The 23,602-nt window shown below is 32.8% G+C and overlaps 1 protein-coding gene and 1 pseudogene across 6 annotated transcripts; both read left to right on the forward strand.

The window, feature by feature from the left end:
• The first annotated feature begins 12,008 nt into the window (after positions 1 to 12,008).
• LOC120085873 (uncharacterized) lies at positions 12,009 to 18,853 on the forward strand. 6 transcript variants are annotated; one of them, XM_039042117.2, is made up of 8 exons: positions 12,009 to 12,233; positions 12,468 to 12,668; positions 15,971 to 16,344; positions 17,032 to 17,259; positions 17,369 to 17,723; positions 17,811 to 17,938; positions 18,076 to 18,211; positions 18,394 to 18,853. In XM_039042117.2, exons 3-8 carry the CDS (start codon positions 16,001 to 16,003, stop codon positions 18,631 to 18,633), a joined length of 1,431 nt encoding a protein of 476 aa, XP_038898045.1. In that variant the 5' UTR covers positions 12,009 to 12,233; positions 12,468 to 12,668; positions 15,971 to 16,000; the 3' UTR covers positions 18,634 to 18,853. The 6 variants fall into 6 exon arrangements, with proteins under 6 accessions (XP_038898045.1, XP_038898044.1, XP_038898048.1 ...); XM_039042116.2 differs by having other exon boundaries at positions 12,009 to 12,212; XM_039042120.2 differs by having other exon boundaries at positions 12,045 to 12,216.
• LOC120087411 (U2 spliceosomal RNA) lies at positions 15,476 to 15,598 on the forward strand (annotated as a pseudogene).
• Positions 18,854 to 23,602: the final 4,749 nt, after the last annotated feature.

A 23,602-nucleotide genomic window follows, 5' to 3' on the forward strand; every position in this document is an offset into this window, starting at 1 on the left:
TATAATAACCAAGTCCTCATCCAAACGCCCCTAAATGAAGAGAGAGTTTCAATTTAGGCGTTGGCTTACCCTTCCTTTTATTTTTACTTTTTTCTCCAAATTAAACATAAACGTGAGAAACCCAAAATATCGAATTATGTGAAGAACGTCGCCTCTGTGAAACCGTGAACTTAGGTTTTGGGGAGGTGCTTGCATGCTGCTATCGAGAAGTGCTTTCATACTGCCGCCAGTGCTTTAACATCGAAGATGGTAATGATTAAAACCACCTGTAAGGCTTTGAATTTATTTGATTTGTGAAGAAGTGAGTCCTTTGGTGCTATTCTTTGATTTTTAATCTTTCTGTATTATTTGATTTTACTGATGCTCTATTATTTTAGCGTGTGACTGAAGCCATTTTCTCTAAACTTTTTTTCTGTTTTATTTGGGACAATTGGGGAAAATGGCCAATTAGAGTTTTTTTTTTTTTTTTTTTTTGGAAAAAATACCCTTTTTAAAAAGAATGTATTTTTTATCCCTTATAGGTAGGAAAAGACTATTATATATATATTTTTTAGGAAAAAAGATTCAAAACCCCAATCCCTCCCTCCATGACCATTTTTCTGCAACCCTTGAAATTCCTTTCAAAACTCCTCACAACTCCTCACATTCTTTCAGTTTTTCTTCAATATTTTGGTTCATCATCTTCAAGTTCATCAGTTTATCTTCATCAAGTAAGTATTTATGCACATTTTAGGAGGGTTTTGGTTTTGGATTTTTTGGCATCTTGATTTTATGGGTTTTCATGGGGTTTCATATATATATATTTTTTATTTGTTAAAAAACATTGCATTTTAGAATGATTTTGTGGCCTATAGATAGTATATGAGTTGATTTGTACATTTGAAACCATATTTTTGCTTTAAACTTCAATGTTTGAACTTTGAGCATCTCTAATTCGATAAAGTCTGGCCGAGCTTCTTTAAATATTCACTGGGTGGGGGGAAATTGTGACCGCACGGCACCGAGAAGAGGCCAGAAAGGCTTGACCAGGAAGGGGGACGCGTTGGGCAAGATGGGGCGGGATCGGGCTAGTTGGAGAGAGATGGACCAGAAAGGGGCTTGACTGAGAAGAGAGAAGGGATCGAGAAGGAACGACGGGGTATGGTTTGGCCTAGTCCCGGGCCTGGACAGGTATGGGGCCGGATGGCTTGGGAAATGGGGCGAGAAGGGGGAGGGACGGCCAGGCTAGTTTGTGACCCAATTCTGGGACCAGCCAGGTATGGGGTCGGGTGACTAGGGAAATGAGGTGGGACTGGGCGAGAAGAGGGAAGGACGACCGGGCTAGTTTGTGGCCTAGTCTCGGGACCAGTCAGGTATGGGACCGGGCGAGAAGGGGTGAAAAGGCGAGCAGTCCAAAAAATAAGCTTCTGGTTTTTTGCCCGGCTGGGCTCAGGACCAGGCCAAAAACCAATAGCTTAATTTATGGACCGGGCGACTAGGGAATGGGGAAGGGACTAGACCAGGAAATCTTCAAACCCAACTATTGGTTTTTGGCCCGATCTTAGGCCCGACCGAGTATTGGGCCAGGCCAAAAACCAATAGTTTTTTTTTTTTAAAAAAAAAAAAATTCAAATACTCTGTCGCGTTGTTGTGTTATGTTGACTTCTAATTTATCCATTGATGAAAAGTGTAGTTTATATGGAACTAGAAATGAAGATTCATCCTAATGATCATTTTCCTGTAGCACTTCCATGTTGTTCCCATATAGGAAAGGTTATCCCTAAAATTAAGAAAAAACTAACTCCCACACAATTAGCCATGTTTAGACGAACATGTTTTGGTCCTCTCCTTGGTACAAACATCATCTTCAATGGACCACTTATCCATTATATTTTTCTTTGAGAGGTAGAGGAACCTTGGAGAGATGTTATTAGTTTTAATCTTATGAGGAATAAGGTATCATTCAACCAAATGGAGTTTGACCTTATTATAGGATTAAAACATCAAACTATAACTATAAGGGGAGAAAATTCTTTTGTCAAACTCAGAGCTAAGTATCTAAATGACAATGAGGGTATAAAGGCATATGAGTTGGACTCTATTTTTCCAACACTCGAGTTTGAAAACGATGTTGATGTAGTGAAAATTGCATTGTTTTATTTTATTGAATTTGCTATGATGGACAGAGAGAGGAAAAAACAAATGGATTTTGAAAATTTAGCAATCATAGAAGACTGGAATAGATTTTGTAATAAGGACTGGAGCAAGAAAATTTATGGAATTACAATCAAACGATTTAACAAGGACTGAAAGATAAAGCACTAGCGTATAAGGGCAATGCAGATGGAAAACAATAGATGTATAGTCTTTATGGGTTTTCCCATGCTTTTCGGGTAATTTAGTTAATTTGATTTAATGAATATTCATTGAATTACACCACTAATACACACTTACATTTCATATAGGTATGGGCATATGAAACGATTTCATCATTATTCGGTCGCGTTACAAACAGATTGAATGACAATGCGATACCATGCATTTTGAGATGGGTGTGCTCACATTCTCCTCCATATAGAGTTATTAAAGACAAAGTCTTCGGGTTAGATGCAGTATGTTCCTTTTTTCTATTTTTGAGTTAGATTTTTTCCCATGATTATAGCTTTTTAGTTTATTTATTCATGATCACAATCTTTTGTAGATAAGGATCACATTGCAACTCGTTCCATCTGAGGAAGAGATTCAGTTTATGAATCGTGTTATGGAGCCACCCATCCTTCCAATTGAACCACCTGTACCACCTCTACCCACAAATGATGGCGATGTTGCTGGACCATTAGAACTACCTCTACCCACAAATGATGGCAATGTTGCTGGACCTTCGAATGCTAAGGAGGTTGATCACAGTGATAGTCAACGAAGCCATCACGGGAAGACCAAGAAGAAGCAGAAGAAGTATCGTAAATTGATTAAGTTAATCAAAGGTCTTGATCGTCACGTGGAAATTTTGGAACGTGACTTAAAGAGCATTAAAAAGTACTTGCGACTATTATCGAAGGTAAGGATATACCATTATGATCCTTGTTTTCTGTTTTCTTCATACATAATTTATCCTATTTAATACATATGCATGATACCTATCCATGCAGGAAAAAGATGTTGATTGCACTAGAGGTGGGGACCATGAAGGTACAAGTGATCATACTGTGACAAACGATGGTGATAGGAATGGTCATTCTCATGGAGCTCTAGGTGTTGTAGGTGGTGATACGGTATCTGTGGTTCTAGGTGACGATGTTATAGATGAAGGGTCAGGTATTGATGGGCAGAAGGACGAGGTCAACATACGCAGTCAACACTTATTCAACAGAGTATACCCGTGAACAAAGAGAGAAAGATCAATATTTTGAACCCTGCATGCAGCAACTACGCGTGAATAAAGGATTTCATAATAATCAAACTTATGACAAGTGCATGTTCTTTCGTGAATATTTACACGACCTCTTAAACCTCCATCTATCACCTCGAACTCATGTTGGTCAATTGGCCTAACTTCATGTCTGCTTGCTTTGTCCGTCGCGTTACGAATTATTGCCATTGCATAGTCCGACAACCTTGATGTACTATTTGATGCATCCATTCGACGTTTGTAATACAAGTCTTGTAACCAACCTCTAATATGGTCTAGAAATGATGTGATTGGTAACTGTCATGCATCTTTTAACACTCCGTTTATGCACTCTGCAAGGTTTGTCATCATTTGATTGTACCTTTTGTTACATGGGTATACCCTAGCCCACCGTTCAAGACCAATATCTTCTAGGTATTTGCATGGACCTGCAAATTAACTCCAATGGTAATTGAATATAGACTCACGACTTGCCTTGGCTGCTTTGTCAAAAATATCCAAAATATCTTTATTCTCAAAATTAGTTAATAAATTAGCTTTCAAGTGATGGATGTAGATACCATGAAATGCTTCTGGGAAGACTGTGATAATTGCCTTTTTTATGCTTGGGTGTCTATCTAATACGATAACCAAATCACGAACTTGCCCAATTGCACATCTTAGTTGCTAAAAAAACCACACCCAAGATTCATCAGTTTCTCTACCAGATATACCAAACGCGATCAGATATATTTGATTATTTCCATCAACCCCAGTCACAAGCAGAAGTTTACCACAGTACCTACCCCCTTAAATGTGTTCCATCCACAATTAAAATAGGGTGAATACAGTTCAGAAACCCTCTAATGGAAGCACCAAGATCCATGAAGACGTGCTTGAAATATTTATCTTCCTGCATATCATATTTAATTATTGAACTAGGATTTTCAATTTGTAAGACTTCACCAAATTTAGGTAACTTCTTGTAGGATTCCTCTGATGAACCCAAAACAAGCACTAACGCTTCTTCCCTTGCCCTCCATGCCTTGTCATAACTTAAACTCACGCCAGACTCTTGTTTTATATCCTTCACAATGTCCTTCGGTCTATATGAACGACCAACGTCTTCAAACTTCGACGAAATTAAATGTCCGAGAACCCAACTAGAAGCTTGTCTATGATCATTAGTCAATATTTCATTTTTACATGTGTGGACATTGTCATACTCAGAGATCTTAAATATTTCACAATTTTTTAATTTAACGGCTCAAAGTCTCCATTTGTATTCTCCAACTAAGCATATAACTTTATATAGTGTCGTGTTCAACTTCTTCACACTAAACTGAAAGTTACCTCTACTTGTTAACATAGATAACCGCATCTTTAAATCCTTCTTAGATATAAATATGTCACCAAATTGACATCTTTAGAAGAATAAGACTGACCTGGCATGACGATTATGCTACTAGATGGATGTGGCAAGTCACGACCCATTGCATGTGACGAGCCTCTATAGTCTTTGATTGTTTGTTCTTTTCCATGCAGTGTATGATGGGTATTAATCTTGGGTTCCTCTCCATCATCTTTCTCCCTCCAAGACCAATCATTGAAATATCGACCTTGGTCTACATCATCCCCTAAATTATGAGTTGCCAAATTACTAGGAGACGAAGTAAGTGATGAGTTAAAATATGTGGGGGGAAAATGAACTATTCGACTTCGTCTTGCAATGTACTGGCCTAGATGTTAAAGGAATTTCTTCAGTTCATCGAATATGTGAATTTTTTGGATGAAATCCTTGATTACTTGAACATTTTGGAAGTGTTGATACGTAAAGAGGTATTACTAAGACCTCTCCTTAGATGAGGAATGTGTGTAGATCTTCATCATTCCGAATTACAAATGCAGGGGCTTTAGATCTCAATTGAAGTATACATCTTATAACAAAATTATACTCATTTGACATTATACCACTTTTCCTATAAACTTCGGTCATGAATTCATTGTAGGTCGTGCCGACCTCAATGTCACACCCCCGCAACTCTCCTCCATCGTAATCCTTTTCCCTTTCATTCCAAACGCCACCGAAACAAATACAAACAAAATGTATTTTCCTACAATTTATAACAAAAATATATTGATGTAATATAGTTAAAGAAAAAGAAAATAAAAAAAGAAACTTAAAAAAAAATTGGCCCGGTCGTCCACCTGGCTGAGTACAACATCAGGCCAAAAAACAAAATGCTTAGTTTTTTGTACGCTCGACTGGGTAAGGGTTAACTCTACCAGGCCTCGAACCAGTCCCAACCCGGTTCTTATCCTGTACATGGGAAGACCGAGTGTAACACCCCGAATTTTCTTTAAATTATCTTGAAATAGTTGGGCATTATTTTGGATATATTGGGGCAAAAAAAATTTAATTTGGAAGGAAATATAATTAATTTAAAAGATATTTATAAAGAATTGAAATTTTAATTTAATTTAAGATAAAATTAGATTAATTTACGTGCGAAAAAGTGTGATTTTAAATTATTTAATTTATCTCAATTATTGGATTGTATGTTTCTTTAATTTTGGTTTTGGTACCCAAATGAAGTTATTTGGAGAAGTTAATTGGTTTAAGATTAATTTAATAGGAGATTTGAAATTATTGGATAAAGATTTGAAAATAAAGAAAAGGAAAAAGATTTGAAAAAGATTTGATAAGAGATTTGGAACTTTTGGAGTATTTTGGATAAAGATTCGGAAGGATTCTTTTAGATAATGATTTGAAAATAAAAAAATGAAAAGAATTGAGATTCTGAAAATTAAAAGAAATTTGAAATTAAGAAGGAAAAAGGGGAAATTATGGTTTTAAATTTTATTCTTACTAATTTTGTAGTTTGAATTCAAATTAAAGAAGATAATTAATTTAAATTGAGTTGATAGGAGAAATTTGGATTTAAGTTAAATTAATTAGACTATGAAATTTCTAATTTCGTTAGATTGTGAAATTTCTAATTCAATTAGAATATGAATTCCCAAATTAATTAGATTATGGATCTCCTAATTAGAGAAAGTGTCTTATTCAAAAAGGAAATCTAATCCATCTACTACTTCAAGTTATGGAATCCCCAATAGTTTAGGATTAGGATTATTTTTCCTCTATAAATACAACCAACCCCTCATTCCAAACCATTCACTTCATTCCAAAGGGAGACCAATTAGAGTTCTATCTTGGACTGAACTCATATTCCTCTGTATTCGGGCATGAAACGTCTCATTAACAAAGGTTGATTTTGGAGATTTTGGTAAGTGTTTGTGATTTTTTCTTGAAAAGATTGTGGACTCCCATTAAGCTTGGACTAAACTCATGTTACCCATATTGTCTTAGATTTAAAATGAAGGTCTGAAGGGATCTTTGAATCAAAAGCAACTTGTCCAATAAATTTAAGGTCGATTATGAGGCAATTTTCATATTGAAGGTTAATTTGGGATTTACATCAAGAAGTTCTTAATCTAAGAGGGTTGGATTGCTTCGTTTATATTGAGGTAAGTAATCTTACTATTGGAGTTGCCTTTGTACCGGGCAATAAAATTAAAGGATAATTTGATGGATCTAAGTCTATATGAAACGGGGAGGATATATAATCATGTGATTTTCTAGTTTTCATTATGTTATGAAGTTTGAGCATGATCTTGTTTTATAAGATATTTTAGACGACTACATAAGCATGATCTAGATCTTATTTGACATATTTGTGAACATATGAGCTTATTGATATGTTCAATGTGCGTGGGGTTCTAAGATATGTATATGAGTTATGTTGAGAAGTTTTTGACATTGGGATAGATGCCACATGATGATAGTGTTGGTTGCCCTCCTAACATAATAATATAGCAGCTCCTATATGATAGCTCCGTGAACTGACGAGTTCACAACTTATGATAGCTCCTATATGATAGCTCTGTAAACTTACGATTTCACAACTTTATGGTAGCTCCATGAATTGATGAATTCACAACTATATTACAGCTTCGTGGATCAACAGGTTCATAACCACGTTACAGCTCCATGTTAGGACGGGTTAAACTGCTCACTAGATGGCCACCTAATGGTGATTAATTATTATATGTGCGTCTCACTTACATGTTCGTATTTATAGGATATAAATGCATAGCCTGGCCTCAGTGGTGGGGTTATTTTTATACCCAACCTTTCATATTTTTATATTTTTAGGTTTTTAGGTAAGAATAGGACCAGACTAGCTAGTGACGAGAGGGACCGATGGTCGTGCCATATGGGACAAAGAAAATCGTTTCCGCTTAATTTATGTTATGTTTTTTTTAAAAAGTTATTTGAATGTTTTGAAATTAGGTTTTTAAGGTTAGATAGAATATTTTATTATTTTGAATGTTTTCTTTGTAAATATTTTTTAGGGCCCCCAGCAAAAGATTTTATCTATTTGTTATTGTATTAAAATTATAAATTGTTTTGCAAGTTGTCTCCATTGTTTTAATGAATTTTACTTCAATAGTCAAAATGTTTTGAATGTAAATGCATAATTATGATTAACGACCCTTATCAGAGCACTTGAAAGGTCAGGTTGTTATAGTTGGTATCAGAGCCTATGTTTTAAGTTCTATAGACTGACTTACGATGTAAGTCCAAGATTTATGCTCTTTATGGCCCATTCACGGATCCTTCGTCCTCGCCAGGTATGTTCTATCAATGAATGTTTTATGAAAAATGTGTTTAGAAGCTTTTCTGTCTAAGCTTTATGTATTGATTAATTGTTACTGCTAGCTTAAACAACTTGAAAGAAGTTAGTGTAAGATGATTATTTTTGTTTTGGTATCATGGAAAGAAAGAAAATGTTATATTTGTTTAAGCCATAAAATAAGGTAGGCAAATTGGAAGTCCACTCAGGTATAGTATAAGTTTTGCATTAAGAGAATAAAATTGGTGGTGCTACAAGAAACTTTATCACAAGACACATGTTCTTAGGTACGAGACTAAAGTTGCTTTATAAGATAAGAAAGAGGTGTATAATAGATTTTAGTTCTATTAAGGATTACTAGATATTAGAGACAAAATGTTTCAAGAGAAATTTTGGAAGATAAATAGGTCACGATCACTTTCATGGTGTCGAAGTTGGTGGACCGAATAAGGTATGTGTTTTGGTTTTTCATGTTACGTGCCTAAAAGGAAGAAGAATGACTAGGAGCATAAAGCGGTAATATGAGGAACTCTTTACAAGACCTAGGTAAGATGAATTGATCAAGGAAGACCAAGATGGTTGAAATTATAGTTGCCTTTAAATGGGAGAAAATGAGTTGTTGGATTGAATTATTTTTAGGGTACTTGGGTTTGGACTATGTTTTGTTGCAATGAAAAGGTTCAAGTTTAATTAATTGACCCAAGAAGAAGAAAAGGTATTTAGAGTTAAAAGCGATATCAACGTGAAGGATAGATTCCTAAAGGTTAAATTTAAGAATTGGATTGTAGATTGTGAAGGGTTACAAATAGTCACATGTTTTGACACAGATATATTTTACTAGACAAGTGGAAAAGAGCATCTTGGTTTTTTTGGTCTTGGAAAAGATAATGGTGAAGGAAAATGAAAGTATTTGAGAAATATTTTGTTGTTCAACGAAGGTAGTTGGGGACGAAAGGTCAAGGTAATGATTTAGTATGAATGTATTTGTTTTGATTTAAAACTTTTGAGGATGAAAGTTTCTTAATGTGGGAAGAATGTAACACACCGAATTTTCATGTAATTTTCTTTAAATTATCTTGAAATATTTGGATGTTATTTTGGATATATTGGAGCAAAAAAAAAAAATAATTTGGAAGGCAAGATAATTAATTTAAAAGATATTTGTAAAGAATTAAAATTTTAATACAATTTAAGGAAAAATTGGATTAATTTACTTGGAAAAATGTGTGATTTTAAATTGACTAAATATTAAAAAAGATAATTAATTTAAATTGAGTTGATAGGAGAAATTTGGATTTAAGTTAAATTAATTAGATTATGAAATTTCTAATTTCGTTAGATTGTAAAATTTCTAATTCAATTAGAATATGAATTCCCAAATTAATTAGATTATGGATCTCCTAATCAGAGAAAGTGTTTTATTCAAAAAGAAAATCTAACCTATCTACTACTTCAAGTTATGGAATCTAAATGAATTAGGATTAGGATTATTTTTCCTCTATAAATACAACCAACCCCTCATTCCAAAGGGAGACCAATTAGAGTTCTATCTTGGACTAAACTCATATTCCTCATGTATTCGAGGATGAAATTGGAGTTTTAACGGACATAGCATGCTGACATTATCAAAGATTGATTTGTGGACTCCCATTAAGCTTGGACTAAACTAATGTTATCCATATTGTCTTGGATTTAAATTGAAGGTTCAAAAGGACTTATGAATCAAAAGCAACGTGTCCAATAATTTTAAAGTTGATTATGAGGCAATTTTCATATTGAAGGTTAATTTGGGATTTACGCCAAGAAGTTCTTAATCTAAAAGGGTTGGATTGCCATTTATATTGAGGTAAGTAATCTTACTACTGGAACTGCCTTTGTGCCGAGCAATCAAATTAAAGGATAATTTGATGGATTTAAGTCTATATGAAACGAGGAGGATATATGATCATGTGACTGTCCAGTGTTGATTATGTTATGAAGTTTGAGCATGATCTTGTTTTATAAGATATTTTACAAGAATGCATAAGCATGATCTAGATCTTATTTGACATGTTTGTGAATGTATGAGCTTATTGATATGTTATGTGCGTGGGATTCTAAGATATGTATATGAGTTATGTTGAGAAGTTTTTGACGTTAAGATAGATGCCATGTGATGGTTGTGTTGGTTGCCCTCCTAACATAATAATATGACAGCTCCTATATGATAGCTTCGTGAACTGACGAGTTCACAACTTTATGACAACTCCTATATGGTAGCTCTGTGAACTGATGAGTTAACAACTTTATGACAGCTCTTATATGATAGCTTCGTGAATTGACGAGCCCACAACTATATGATAGCTCTGTGAACTGACGAGTTCACAACTATATGATAGCTCCGTGAACTAACGAGTTCACAACTATATGATAGCTTTGTGAACTGACGAGTTCACTACCTATGACAGCTCCTATATGATAGCTCCGTGAACTTACGATTCATAATTTTATGATAGCTTCGTGAATTGTTGAATTCACAACTATATTACAACTCCATGGATCGATAGATTCATAACCATTTTACAGCTCCATGGACCGATGGGTTAATTCGCTCATTAGACAGCCACATAATGGTGATTAATTATTATATGTGTGTCTCATTTACATGTTCGCATTTATAGGATATAAATGCATAGCCTGACTCCGGTGGTTGGATTACTTACTGTGTATTTTTATACTCAACCTTTCATATTTTTATATTTTTAGGTAAGAACAGGACCAAACCGGCGAGTGGCGAGAGAGACCGGTGATCGTGCCATGTAGGACAAAGAAAATCGCTTCCGCTGAGTTTATATTATGTTTTTTTTGTTTTTAAGTTATTTGAAAGTTTTAAAATTAGGCTTTTAAAGTTAGATAGAATATTTTATTATTTTAAATGTTTTCTTTGTAAATATTTTTAAGGGCCCCGAGCAAAGGATTTTATCTATTTGTTATTTTATTAAAATTATAAATTGTTTTGCAAGTTGTCTTAATTGTTTTAATGAATTTTACTTCAATAGTCAAAATGTTTTGAATGTAAATGCATAATCATGAGTAACGACCATTGTCTGAGTACTCGAAAGGTTAGGTCGTTACATCGGGTCAATTAATTAATTTCATACCCGATGAAGATCTAGTGAAACCCGATTGGGAATCAAACTTACCAACAATTATTTTGTACTTGGTGAAGCCCGCCCGGGTAATTTCAAATTTGCTTTCTACCCTATGACGACCCGATGAAGCCCGATCGGAAATCAAACTTATTCTGTACCCGGTGAAGCCCGACTGAATATCTTAAAAAAGTTACTCTCTTTTTTTTTCCCTCTTTTTAATTATAAATATCAAATGCAATGCATTATAAAAAGAAAAGAAACAATCAACAAAGCAAGAATAAATCAAACTCTAAAAAGGTTATTTATTTTTGTCAAATTTCCAGAAATTATCGAACTATTGAATACAAATAAAATGAAATACATACTGTGTACAAAATTACAACTTTGTGAAATACAAATTTTGGACTTAATGAATTTCGTTATGGAATAATTTGGTAAAAGAGAACTTTTTGTGAGATTGTAAACAAATCAAATTTGGTGGTGGAGAATTTTTTGTTAATGGTTTTTGAATAAATTAATTTTTTGTGAATAAATTTATGTAGATAATTTTTGGTGAATTATTTTGGTAGGTTGGTAGTTGAAATTGGAGGTGGGAATTTAATAAGAGACACAAGAGTAAATGAAATTTTTGGTGTGAATAATTTTTTTGTTAATGATTTTTAGATAAATTAATTTTTTTGAATAAATTTAGGTGGAGAATGTGAATTAATTTAGTAATTTGGTGGTTGAAATTGAAAATGAGAATTTAACAATGGGCATAAGAATAACTGTATAACTAATATTTACCATGCTTGGATGGGTAAAAAATATAATATCAAACTTCTCATAGGTCATTTTTCCCAATTTGCCTGATTCTTAATATTTCTGTATTATTTGGTTTTGCTGCTGCTATATTATTTTAGCGTGGGAAGAAGAGAGCCCTTTTTCCTGCTGCTCTATTGTCGTTTCTGGATTTCTTTGTGTCTACATTTTGGTTGTTGATTTGACGGTGGTTTCTTCAAGATCTCATCCTCGGTCGGTTAGATCTGCTTGGAAGTAATTTTAGGCTTTTTCTTTCAGAGAATTAGTGGTTGTGCTGCTTTTTCTTGTTGGAACCATCGTTTCTGCTTGATTTCTGATTGAAATTGTTCTTGCGGGTGCTGAAATGTTGCTAAAATTCTACTTTCTGTGAATGTTCTTTGGGAATTTGAGATGGGTTTGTTTGGATTATTTGGTTTCTGCTCTATTTCTATATGGTTTTGATTAGTACATTTTGATTGTTCTTAACAGATCTTCTACACCTGAAACTCCCAACAAGACATCATCTGCAACTCCTAGGGTGAGCAAATTGAATAGAGGAATTGCTAAATCAGAGTCTGATTCTCTTTCTCCTTTGCAAAGGTCTCGCGTTCGATTGACCGGTCCCCTTGACCTGCAACTTCGAAGCTTGCGGTTGATCGTGAATTGCCAAAAGTCGCCACCTCACTTGATGTAAGTTTTAGCCGATGCACCCTATTGTTTGTAGACAATTCTTAAATGTATTTGAAAGCAATTTGGCTTCCCTTTTTGCAGGCCATTGGGTGCCCAATTCAAATTTTGAACTATGAAATAAAAAACAAAACAAATAACCCATTTCAAGAAACAGAAAATTTATTGCTGATTTGCTTTGTTGTGGACAATTCTTGAATGTATTTGAAAACAATTTGGCTTCCCTTTTTGCAGACCATTGAGTGCCCAATTCAAATTTTGAACTAAAAAATAAAAACAATTTCAAAGCAATTTGAACTGGACAATTTGAAAGCAATTTGGCACTCAATGGTACCCTGAATGGTATTTGAAAGCAATTTGGCTTCCCTTTTTGCGCACCATTGACTGTGCCCAATTCAAATTTTGAACTATAAAATAAAAACAAAACAAATAACCCATTTGAAGAAACAAAAAACTTTGCTGCTGCTTTGCTTTATTTGTGGACAATTCTTGAATGTATTTGAAAGCAATTCGGCTTCCTTTTTTACAGACCATTGAGTGCCCAATTCAAATTTTAAACTATAAAATAAAAACAAAACAAATAACCCATTTGAAGAAACAAAGAAATTTGTTGCCGCTTTGCTTTGTTTAACTTGTTGCTGCTTTCCTTTGTTTGTGGACAATTCTTGAATGTATTTGAAAGCAATTTGGCTTCCCTTTTTGCAGACCATCGAGTGCCCGTTATAGATTTGCAGATCATCGAGTGACCAAGTAGAGTTTCAATGTTGTATGAGCTCATTTGATGAATTTTAAAAAACAACTAAAACTTTCAATGTTGTATTGGAGAGATTGATAAAATTTTAAAAAATTAAGTCCATAAACTAAATTTATAATTTTAAAAGTCGAAAGATTAAATCCTCATTTTTAAATGCTTAAATTAAATTGGTATGACCTCAACTAGTTTTTAATTTTTGAAAATTAAGCCTACAAACAATTTCTCCACTTCTAAATTTTTTTGCTTTGTTACATACTTTCTACCAATATCTTCCTCCATTTCTAAACATCTTATTGCTTACATTGTGTTCGGATTGATGAAGGACATGTTTGGATTCACTTTCTAAGTTCTTAAAGTATTGAAGTGTGTTTAGTTTTTGAATTAGAGTTAATTATGATTCTATAATTATTTAAAAATTAATTGATTATTGATAATGAATTTTAGTTTTCTTTAAAAGATTACTTTGATCCACTTGAAAAACTAGAACATGTAGGTATTGATATCAGTTCAATGGCTTTTGTTGCTCTAGTATTACTTTCATTAGTTCTGTGTTAATTTGGTTTTCTGAATGAAAAATTTCATGCCTAAGATAACTTAATGCACAAATGTAGTTGAAGAGTTATAATTTGTCTTACTTTCTTCAAGTTTGTGATATTGTAAAGCTAGAAATGACTAGTTGTATGTATTGAAAACTTGTTCGTTGTCCCACACCTTTTTTTTTAAGTTAGATCATTGCTCATCATCTTTTCTTACTAGATTTACAATTATGGATAAAGGTATTATTAATATGGGGTGGATGGTAGTTTTGATGAAGTTTTGGAAATGGAATTTGTGAAATTGTTCATATTGGGCTGACTGTTAGAATTATGTTCCTTATATTCTTTTAGAAATGTTCATATGGGTCTGTCCATATTCTTCTAGTTAACTTAGAAAATCCTTTGTGGAGTTGTAAAGTTTTATAATGACAATGTTGAAGAATGTTATTTTTTGTCAAAGGTATTGGAGGAAATTTTGGTTTATAAGATTGAAAATGTGTTTAGTTGTTTATTTGGTTTGATGGATATTTGTCATAATATAATACATCATATGTGATTGCTGGACCAATATACAGGAACAATTTGTAGGTAAACATCTATATTAAATTTTTTTAAAATTTAACAAACATACTTGATGAGTTAAATGTGTCAAGATATAGATATATTTGACAAGTGGAAATTGTCAAGAAGTTTTGTACTTGACACTTTATTCTTATCAAGAACACCTATATTCTTGACATTTTTGAAGTATCAAGTAAAGTATTTCTTGAAAAGTTTCACATATCAAGTGAAACTGTTCTTGATGTTTTTTATTTATCAAGAATGCAAATATTTTTTTACATTTCAAACTTGTCAAGTGTCACTCTTCTTGACATTTTTCCTAGTCGAGAACATCCACATTATTGACACTGGACTCCTTGACGGTTTTTAAAATGTCAAGAAAAGTGACACTTAACATTAAAAAAACGTCAAGAAACACTGTTTTTGTAGTAGTGTCGAGACTGTTTTCGCCAGACGAGAACAAAAAGTTAGATTTACTGGAAAATGGTTAGAAGTACGAATCTTAGTCACCAATGCCATCTGTCACACAGACCACAATCCAAATATTCAACTCAACAATCAAATAGGCAAAACAACAACAAAACACACACATAAATTTGGAATCTGTCTTAAATCTCGGTGAAGAACTCGGTGGAAAACTCGTCTGAGATCGTGTCATAATAGTGAAGAACTCGGGCCATTTACACCAGTGTGCCATGAGATTAGGGTTTTGGTCCCATTCTATAAAAGAACTCAGGGATGAGCTCAAGCCACATTTACCCCAAGATTCTATACAAAATGCCCAAAACTCAAATGGTCTTACATCCAATCTCGGTACGCATCCAAACAATCTCGGCCCCACTTTATTGAATCTCGATCGAGATTCAAACATATTCAATCGAAATAGCATGTATTGTATCCAAAAATTCATCAATAACAGACAACATACACAAAAAAGGAACAAATATTGCAAGAAAAATATACCTTTCTTGGCCTTTTGGCTAAGATCAAGTGTAGTATCTGTTTGTATCAGTTTAATATTGCAAGAAAAATAATATCCAACCCAGATTTCTCATATATTTTAGGTACATTCTAAAACCCTAGCCCAACTCTAATTTAAAATGAAACAATATACTTAAAGAAGGAAATAGTGAAATACCTCTAAAATAAGTAAGCTTAGGATGCAAATAACCGTGGGGAAGGAAAATTTCAAAGTGAAAGCAGGGATATCTTGGGCGAGATGAGGACCTGGATCGCCGGAATGGTTTCAGTGTATATGAAAGGGTTTTCTAAAGCAGGGGTATTTTCGCCCTTTCAAATGTGAAAAGTAAAAGGAGGTTATTTTGGACAATTTCCCAATTTTGTTCTAAGAATCGGTTGAGATCTGGAATTGTCCATCTCTGCCTTCTAGATCTATCGAATGCGTATGTCTAATGTTCAATTATTGACCTTTTTTTCTCTCTATTTTGATGCAGTGTTGTTGATAATAAGTTGGTTGAAGGAAGATGGGTGGTGGGTTTAGAGTCCTTCATCTGGTCAGGCCGTTCCTTTCATTTCTCCCTGAGGTGCAGAGTGCCGATCGGAAAATTCCATTCAGAGAGAAGGTTATTTATACTGTCATCGCCCTTTTCATCTTCTTGGTATGCAGCCAGCTTCCTCTGTATGGGATTCACTCCACCACGGGTGCAGATCCGTTTTATTGGATGCGTGTGATCCTCGCTTCCAATCGTGGTACTGTCATGGAGCTTGGGATCACCCCCATTGTCACATCTGGGATGGTGATGCAACTCCTGGTTGGGTCCAAGATTATTGAAGTCGACAACAATGTGCGGGAGGACCGTGCTCTCTTGTAAGTTCTTATATAAATTCACGATCTATTTGTCGATTTACCGTGCTTGCTGATTGTTGGAGCTAGTAGATGGAAATATTATTCAATATGGGTTGGCAATTTTACAACTACTTGTTTTGACCATGCATCCTCCTGTTGCGTTCATTGAAGATTTTTTCCCCGTAGTTGTTCCATTTCCAATCGTGCCCTGCAGTAGTTTTTCTAAGTTGTCATAGAAGTTTGTTTGCCAACATTTTTTTAATCTACTTATAAATTTTTTTTAGAATCACAGCCCACATTAAATACTTGGTTTGAATAAATATCTGTCATAGAAGTTTGTTTGCCAACAATAGAATCACAGCCAACATGCTATAGTTTATTTTCTGTAAGTCATGCGTATTGGTGAACAATGATGACTTGAATTACTATGGCTGCCTTTCTTGTTGATTAGTATGATGATATCTATTATAATTTACTGACCAATGGTTAATTTCTTTGGTTTCTATTGTTTTTCTATAGTTTGTAGCATTTCATTTTCCTAGTGTTATTATTATTCTAGCTGATTGTGAATGCATTGATTCTTTACAATAATATTTCCTTTTTGAGATTCGAGATACCATATTGATAATATGATTTCTTTTCTGTTCCACATTCACCTGTATTCTAATTTAATATGTATATATCTTTTTCCAATTATTTTCCAATCAGAAATGGTGCACAAAAATTGTTGGGCATCCTGATAGCCGTTGGTGAGGCAGTTGCTTATGTTCTTTCGGGAATGTATGGTAGCGTCAGCCAACTTGGCGTGGGAAATGCTATTCTTATAATCGTTCAGCTGTGCTTTGCTGGTATTGTTGTCATATGCTTGGATGAGCTTCTCCAGAAGGGATATGGTTTAGGATCTGGAATTTCCCTCTTCATAGCAACCAACATGTGGTAAGTTCTCCTAACCTTTCTGTCATCCTTTCTCATCAAATTTATGTGTTTACATATTTTTGGTCACACTATCATTAATGGACTTTTCAAAATTGTCTGGATTTTGCAGTGAGAATATTATTTGGAAGGCATTTAGTCCGACCACCATTAACAGTGGAAGAGGAGCTGAATTTGAAGGAGCTGTCATTGCATTATTCCATCTGCTGATTACCCGGACAGACAAGGTTCGTGCATTGCGGGAAGCATTCTATAGGCAGAATCTTCCTAATGTGACAAATCTGCTTGCTACAGTTTTGATCTTCTTAATTGTTGTCTACTTCCAAGGGTTTCGGGTGGTTTTGCCTGTGAGGTCAAAGAACTCTCGTGGGCAACAGGGTTCTTACCCAATTAAGCTTTTCTACACCTCCAATATGCCAATTATCCTTCACTCTGCTCTTGTTTCCAACCTTTATTTCATCTCTCAGGTAAGTTCATTTTTCTACATTGATGCAAAACTGATATTCACTTGCCAATGCCTCCTCCTAACTGATTGCATGGAATTGTATCTGCAGTTACTGTACAGGAAGTACAGTGGGAACTTTCTGGTGAATCTTCTGGGTATATGGAAGGAATCTGAGTATTCAAACGGCCAATCCATCCCTGTTGGTGGCCTTGCTTATTACATCACCCCACCATCAAGGTAATATCCTTAGTTCCTGCTAATGACCCCCACTCTCCCACCATCCCGAAGAAAACTATATAGAGAAAAAAATGTACTCTATATTGCCTATCATCTATGTGTTCTTTTTGTGTAATATGTGCTGTTTCTTCTTTCAGCTTAGCTGATATGGCAGCCAATCCCTTCCATGCTTTGTTCTATCTTGTTTTTATGCTATCAGCATGTGCACTCTTCTCAAAAACTTGGATTGAAGTTTCTGGTTCCTCTGCCAAAGATGTGGCCAAGCAGCTGAAGGTATGATTTGGTCCTATGTGCTTTCTTTCAGTGAAATATCAAATTACATCCTTCTAGCTTTTGTCATATTTATTCCACTTGTGTTAAAATGAAAAGTCTGCTCACTGTAGTTTAAGAATCGAAGGTGTAGAACTTTCGATTGAGTGATTCCTGATTTGCCAATGCTTTGATTTGATTTGCAGGAACAACAAATGGTCATGCCTGGACACCGTGAATCTAACTTACAGAAAGAGTTGAACCGTTACATACCCACAGCTGCAGCATTCGGAGGAATGTGCATTGGTGCATTGACCGTGTTGGCTGATTTCATGGGAGCAATCGGTTCTGGAACTGGAATTTTACTTGCAGTGACAATTATCTATCAATATTTCGAGACCTTTGAGAAGGAGAAAGTCAGCGAACTGGGTTTGTTTGGTTTCTAAACTTTTTTTCATTTCAGTTTAATTTATACTTTGGTGGTGCCAAAGAGCTCCCTGTCAATTTTGGTGCCTAGGGATTTTCACAAGTCTTATGGTTAAAAAATCTTATGATCTTAAGTTGAAGAACCAGGTATAACTCTAGCTTTCTTTCACTGTAAGAGCACAGATAATTTCATCTTGAGATGAGACTCTGAATCTCCACGCCTTCTCTTTTGCGCTTCTACTTTCGTGTTCATTTTTCTTTTTTCCGCAACAACAATACAGTAGAGTTAACAGAAAAAAAGGAGTCGGGTTTATATGTTAGCTATAGGTGGTTATTGTCTGAACTCTAAAGGCGTGTGGTAGCTGAAATGTCCAATTGTTGGTCAGATTAGGAAAGCAAGCTACCGTGTTTGTAGGTTTTTGAAGTTCCAAATTTTCAATTTGTAACACTTTGGATTATTTCTTTTGCCTTTTCTTCCTTATGTGGAACAATTGGTATTTAGAATCATTTCAATTACATATATTATTGTTACTCTTTTTCTTTAGCTGCATTCATTTGTTTTTTTTTTTTTTTTTTTTTTTGAATAATTACTACTATCCTTCCAGCTTTTGAAGATCTAATAAAGGGCTGGCTTAGTGAATGATTTCATTTGCGTCTTTCTGTTGACTGTTGATTGCTGGCATTCCTTTACTGAATTTCATTGTGGTGAAATCAGAAATGTACAGCAAAATCTCATCCTTTTTTATTCAAATTACGACCTATGTATATATGATACAGAAGAGGTGAGAAAAATAAGGAAGATCATAATAGTGGTACAACGAGATACAATGGGGAAGTTACAAGTAGATTCATCGAATATTGTTTAATGACAACAATGACATTTTAACACCGTGGTTCATATTTGCCGTTGTGTTTAGGGGCTTTGGAGCACATTTTCCAGGAAATGGAAAAACAATCATAATAATTTATTAAATTCGGTTAAAGATTGACCAAATCGTTGACTGCACCTTGGTTTATTTTAAATCTTCATCCTTAGTTTTGAGGTTAAAAATTCTTTGTTAAGAAAACCCATTTTTTTATCCCATCCTTAGATTGTGAGCTCTTTCATAGAGATAATAGAGAATAGAGAATGCATTTTTTATCCCATCCTTTTAAGGGCCTTTTTAACACATAATTTAAATAAATAGATCTAATTATATAATTATGTTAACTTTTTTTATTTTTTATTTTTTACCGGATTAGTCTAATGGACAATTATTTTACTCGAAAGTTTGACCCAATTTATATTCCGCATTCCTTACCATTCACTTTTTCTTTAAAAAAAATCTTTTAATTATATTAATACGCTTTTATTAACTTCCTAAAATGGTTTAAAAAATCAAATGGAATAAATGAATCAAAACCAACATTTTAAAAAATTAAATGGATCATAAAAATGGAAAATTGACCAATACGAACTCTTTAAGAAATTAAATAGATCAAAATGAACGTTCCAAAAGTATATAAACTAAATGAATAAAAGTAGAAAGTGTAATGATTAAACTAGACCGTTTAAAAACACAAGAAACAATGAAATGATTCAAATGTACGAGAATTAAAAATAATATTTAAACAACAAAAATATTATGTCGATTTGAGACCACCACTAGAAACTTTTCTTTAGAAATAGGGCTCATTTGATTGATTCACTAGGGGTTTCTTGATGGGAAAGGTCCTTAAATCCACCAGAAGCAAATCCCTTAAAAAATCAAAGTATAAATCTAAATCATTTATTTGGAAACAAACAATAACTATAAGATTATTGGAATCATCAAATCTTTTTAATAATTATATTGTGTGTTCCAATCAGATGCATGCATACTCTCAATCACTTTGACACCCCATGATTATGACTTTCTCACCTAAGCCCTATATATATTATATATTCAAAAGAAAATCCCATTAAACAAACTTTCCTTAATTTTTGGTTTTAACTATTGCGGAAGTGAAATTGATTTATTTTTTCTTTTTATTAAATATACTAAAATAAAATATCTCAAAACTTTAAAATATATGTCAATTATATCTTTGAATTTAGAAATCCGTTAAAATATGTACTCTAGAAGAGTTTTTCGTTAAAATAAGAAGGAAATTGGAATGATAGATATGTATAAAAATGAGAAGGTATCTATTATATCATTCTTAACATTATTCACATAAATTGAGATGATAAAGGAATATGCAAGACAATAATAATGTAAACGATTTTAATGATGTATTTTGAAATGAAATCAATGATGATGGCGATCTAAATCTTTATGTAATTGTAAATAATATCGTCTATTCATGATTTTTTTTTTTTTTAAATTAATCATTATAAAGTTTATAATGTAATTTTTTAAGTTCAAGAATAAAAATGAAAATTTTGGAAGCTTGGAAGTATAATTGAAACTTTTCCAAACTTTTAGAAATATTTGGTATAAACTTTTAAAATTACCATGCATTCGATTTTAAGATGATAGAAGCTTGAATATATTTTCAGCCAATACCCTCTGTGGAAAGTGAGAGGCCCATTTATATGGTGGCATCCACCTACCTTTTATTTATTTATTTGTTCAAATTTTAATTAAGAAAAGAAAATCATTCTATTTTCTCAATTTTGATTCTAATTTTTGTTTGTCCCTACCCTTCAAAATTTTGTAGTTTTGGCCTTAGTTTTATTTTTAACTTTCGTGTTTTGAGTTTAATTTTCATTTAATTTATAGATTTCAGTTATTTACACTCTTCTCTCAAGTTTTTACCAAGAATTACTCTAAAATATGTTCAATTTTTTTACACCATATGTGGGATGGGAGATCGAACTTTTGATCTTGAATTAATCTTACAAATGTAAACCACGTTTACTTGGGAAAACATAATAAATCAATAGTAGTATGAAAAGTGAGTCTCATTTGATTATGTTTGTTGTTGTCTACCTGTGCTCAGTAATCATAATCAAATGCAAGACCTATTTTCAAATTTATAATTGAAGAATACAATCCAATTGAAATGCGGAGGGCGATCATTTCGATTGCATTTTAAAATTACATGAAACTAAATGATCGATATCCTTACTATTATCCTCACGATTATAGTTACAGTTACTACTGTTATATTATGAGAAATATGAATCTGTTGCATTTACTGATATTGTTACCGTTACCGTTTGACCAAAGACAGTAACGGTGGCAGTAACAATAATAGTAAATGTGATAGATGTATAATTCTCAGTAAACGAAATCAAAGCAATCCAATTACGTTTGCAATTGTGATACTTTTCAATTACATAATTTTTCATTACATATTGGTTAACGTAGCCTTAATATTGAACTCAAGGCGAATCTATTAAATTAAAGGAGACTCCTCAAATAGTGGCGTTCTACATTTATGTATATTGTTCTTCATTAAATATTAAAAAAATGTGCTTTTATATTAATTAAAAGAGAGGAAAAACCATAGGATACAAAATTGGAAAGTTTGGAATTGGAATACCTTTCAGCCCATAATTTTTTTACTTCCCTTACAACCCCACATTGTATGAATTCCATTTTCCGGATGATTATAACAAATTAGGGAAATATTTTTTTTTATCCTTAGATTGCGAGTCTAATTTCTATTTAGTCCCTAGGTTTAAAAAATGTTATATGTCTAGTCCATAAATTTTGAATTTGGTTACAATTTAGTGTCTAGGTTTGAAAATATTACAATTCTATCTTTGATATTTGAGTTTTGTTTCGAGATGGCCTCTAGATTTCAAAATTTATATTTTTAACATCGATTTTTCATTAAACACTCATTTTTGGTCATTAATGTCAATGTATGTTAATAACTTTAAAATAATTATAATGAATTAAGTTTCACTATTTTTCATCATTTTTTAAATTTTCACTTCATAATTATTTAAAATTAATTAAGAGACGTTGACACCAATAATTCAAAGTGAGTATTTAATGAAAAATCGATGTTAAAAATATAAAATCTTGAACCCCAAAGATCAAATTGAAACAAAGCTAAAATCTCAATGGTAAAATTGCAAAATTTTGAAACTTAAGGATTAAATTGAAACCAAATTCAAAACTACTAAATGTGTAACATTTTGAAATCTAAAAACTAAATAGAAACGAGGTCCAAAACCTAGGAACCAAAAAAATATTTTTCCCAACAAATTAACAAGTCGGGCATTCGCAACTTGGAAGCTTACCATTAACTTCCTCCACTATAATACTTCAAAGATAATATATTCTTTTAATTAAATACTTTATCCAAGGAGGGATACTTGTTTTCTTTAAAGCAAAATTTCATTTTAATCCTAAATTTTTTTTTTTTTCTATTTTTATATCTGGTCTTTAGATTTTAAAATGTTATATCTTTATTTTGAATTTTAAATTTAATTTCTATTTGTTTTTTTAATTGCAAAATGTTACATTTTTGTTCTTAGTCTTGAGTTTTATTTCAATTTCGTTTGTAGGATTTTGAGATTTATATTTTTAACTTTAATTTTTCATTAAATACTCACTTTTAGTCTATAATGTTTCTTTAGTACAATAGGAGTAGGAGAATTCGAGCCACATACCTTTTAGTCACTAACATATTTATATAGTTATTGAGCTAAGTTCATTATGACCAGTCTGTGATGTTAATATCTATTAATTAATTAAATTAGTTTTGTAAAATTTGTATCACCATTAAATTTAATTTAAAAAAAATCACATTATAATTGTTTTAAATCATTTAACTTAAAAGTTAAAGTCAAATAATAAAGTAAACCTTAGTAAAAACTTAAAAAGGAAAAATTGTAAAGGATTGAATCTATAGATTAAACGAAAATTAAATTCAAAACACAAAAGTTGATAATAAAACTAGGGCCAAAACTACAAAATTTTGAAGGGTAGGGACAAACAAAAATTAGAACCAAAATTGAGAAACTATAATGATTTTCTTTTCTTAATTAAATTTTAAATAAATAAATAA

This window comes from Benincasa hispida, chromosome 9 (assembly GCF_027475165.1).
Source record: "Benincasa hispida cultivar pf3 chromosome 9, pf3_genome.v1.1, whole genome shotgun sequence".
NCBI classification, from domain to species: Eukaryota; Viridiplantae; Streptophyta; class Magnoliopsida; order Cucurbitales; family Cucurbitaceae; genus Benincasa; species Benincasa hispida.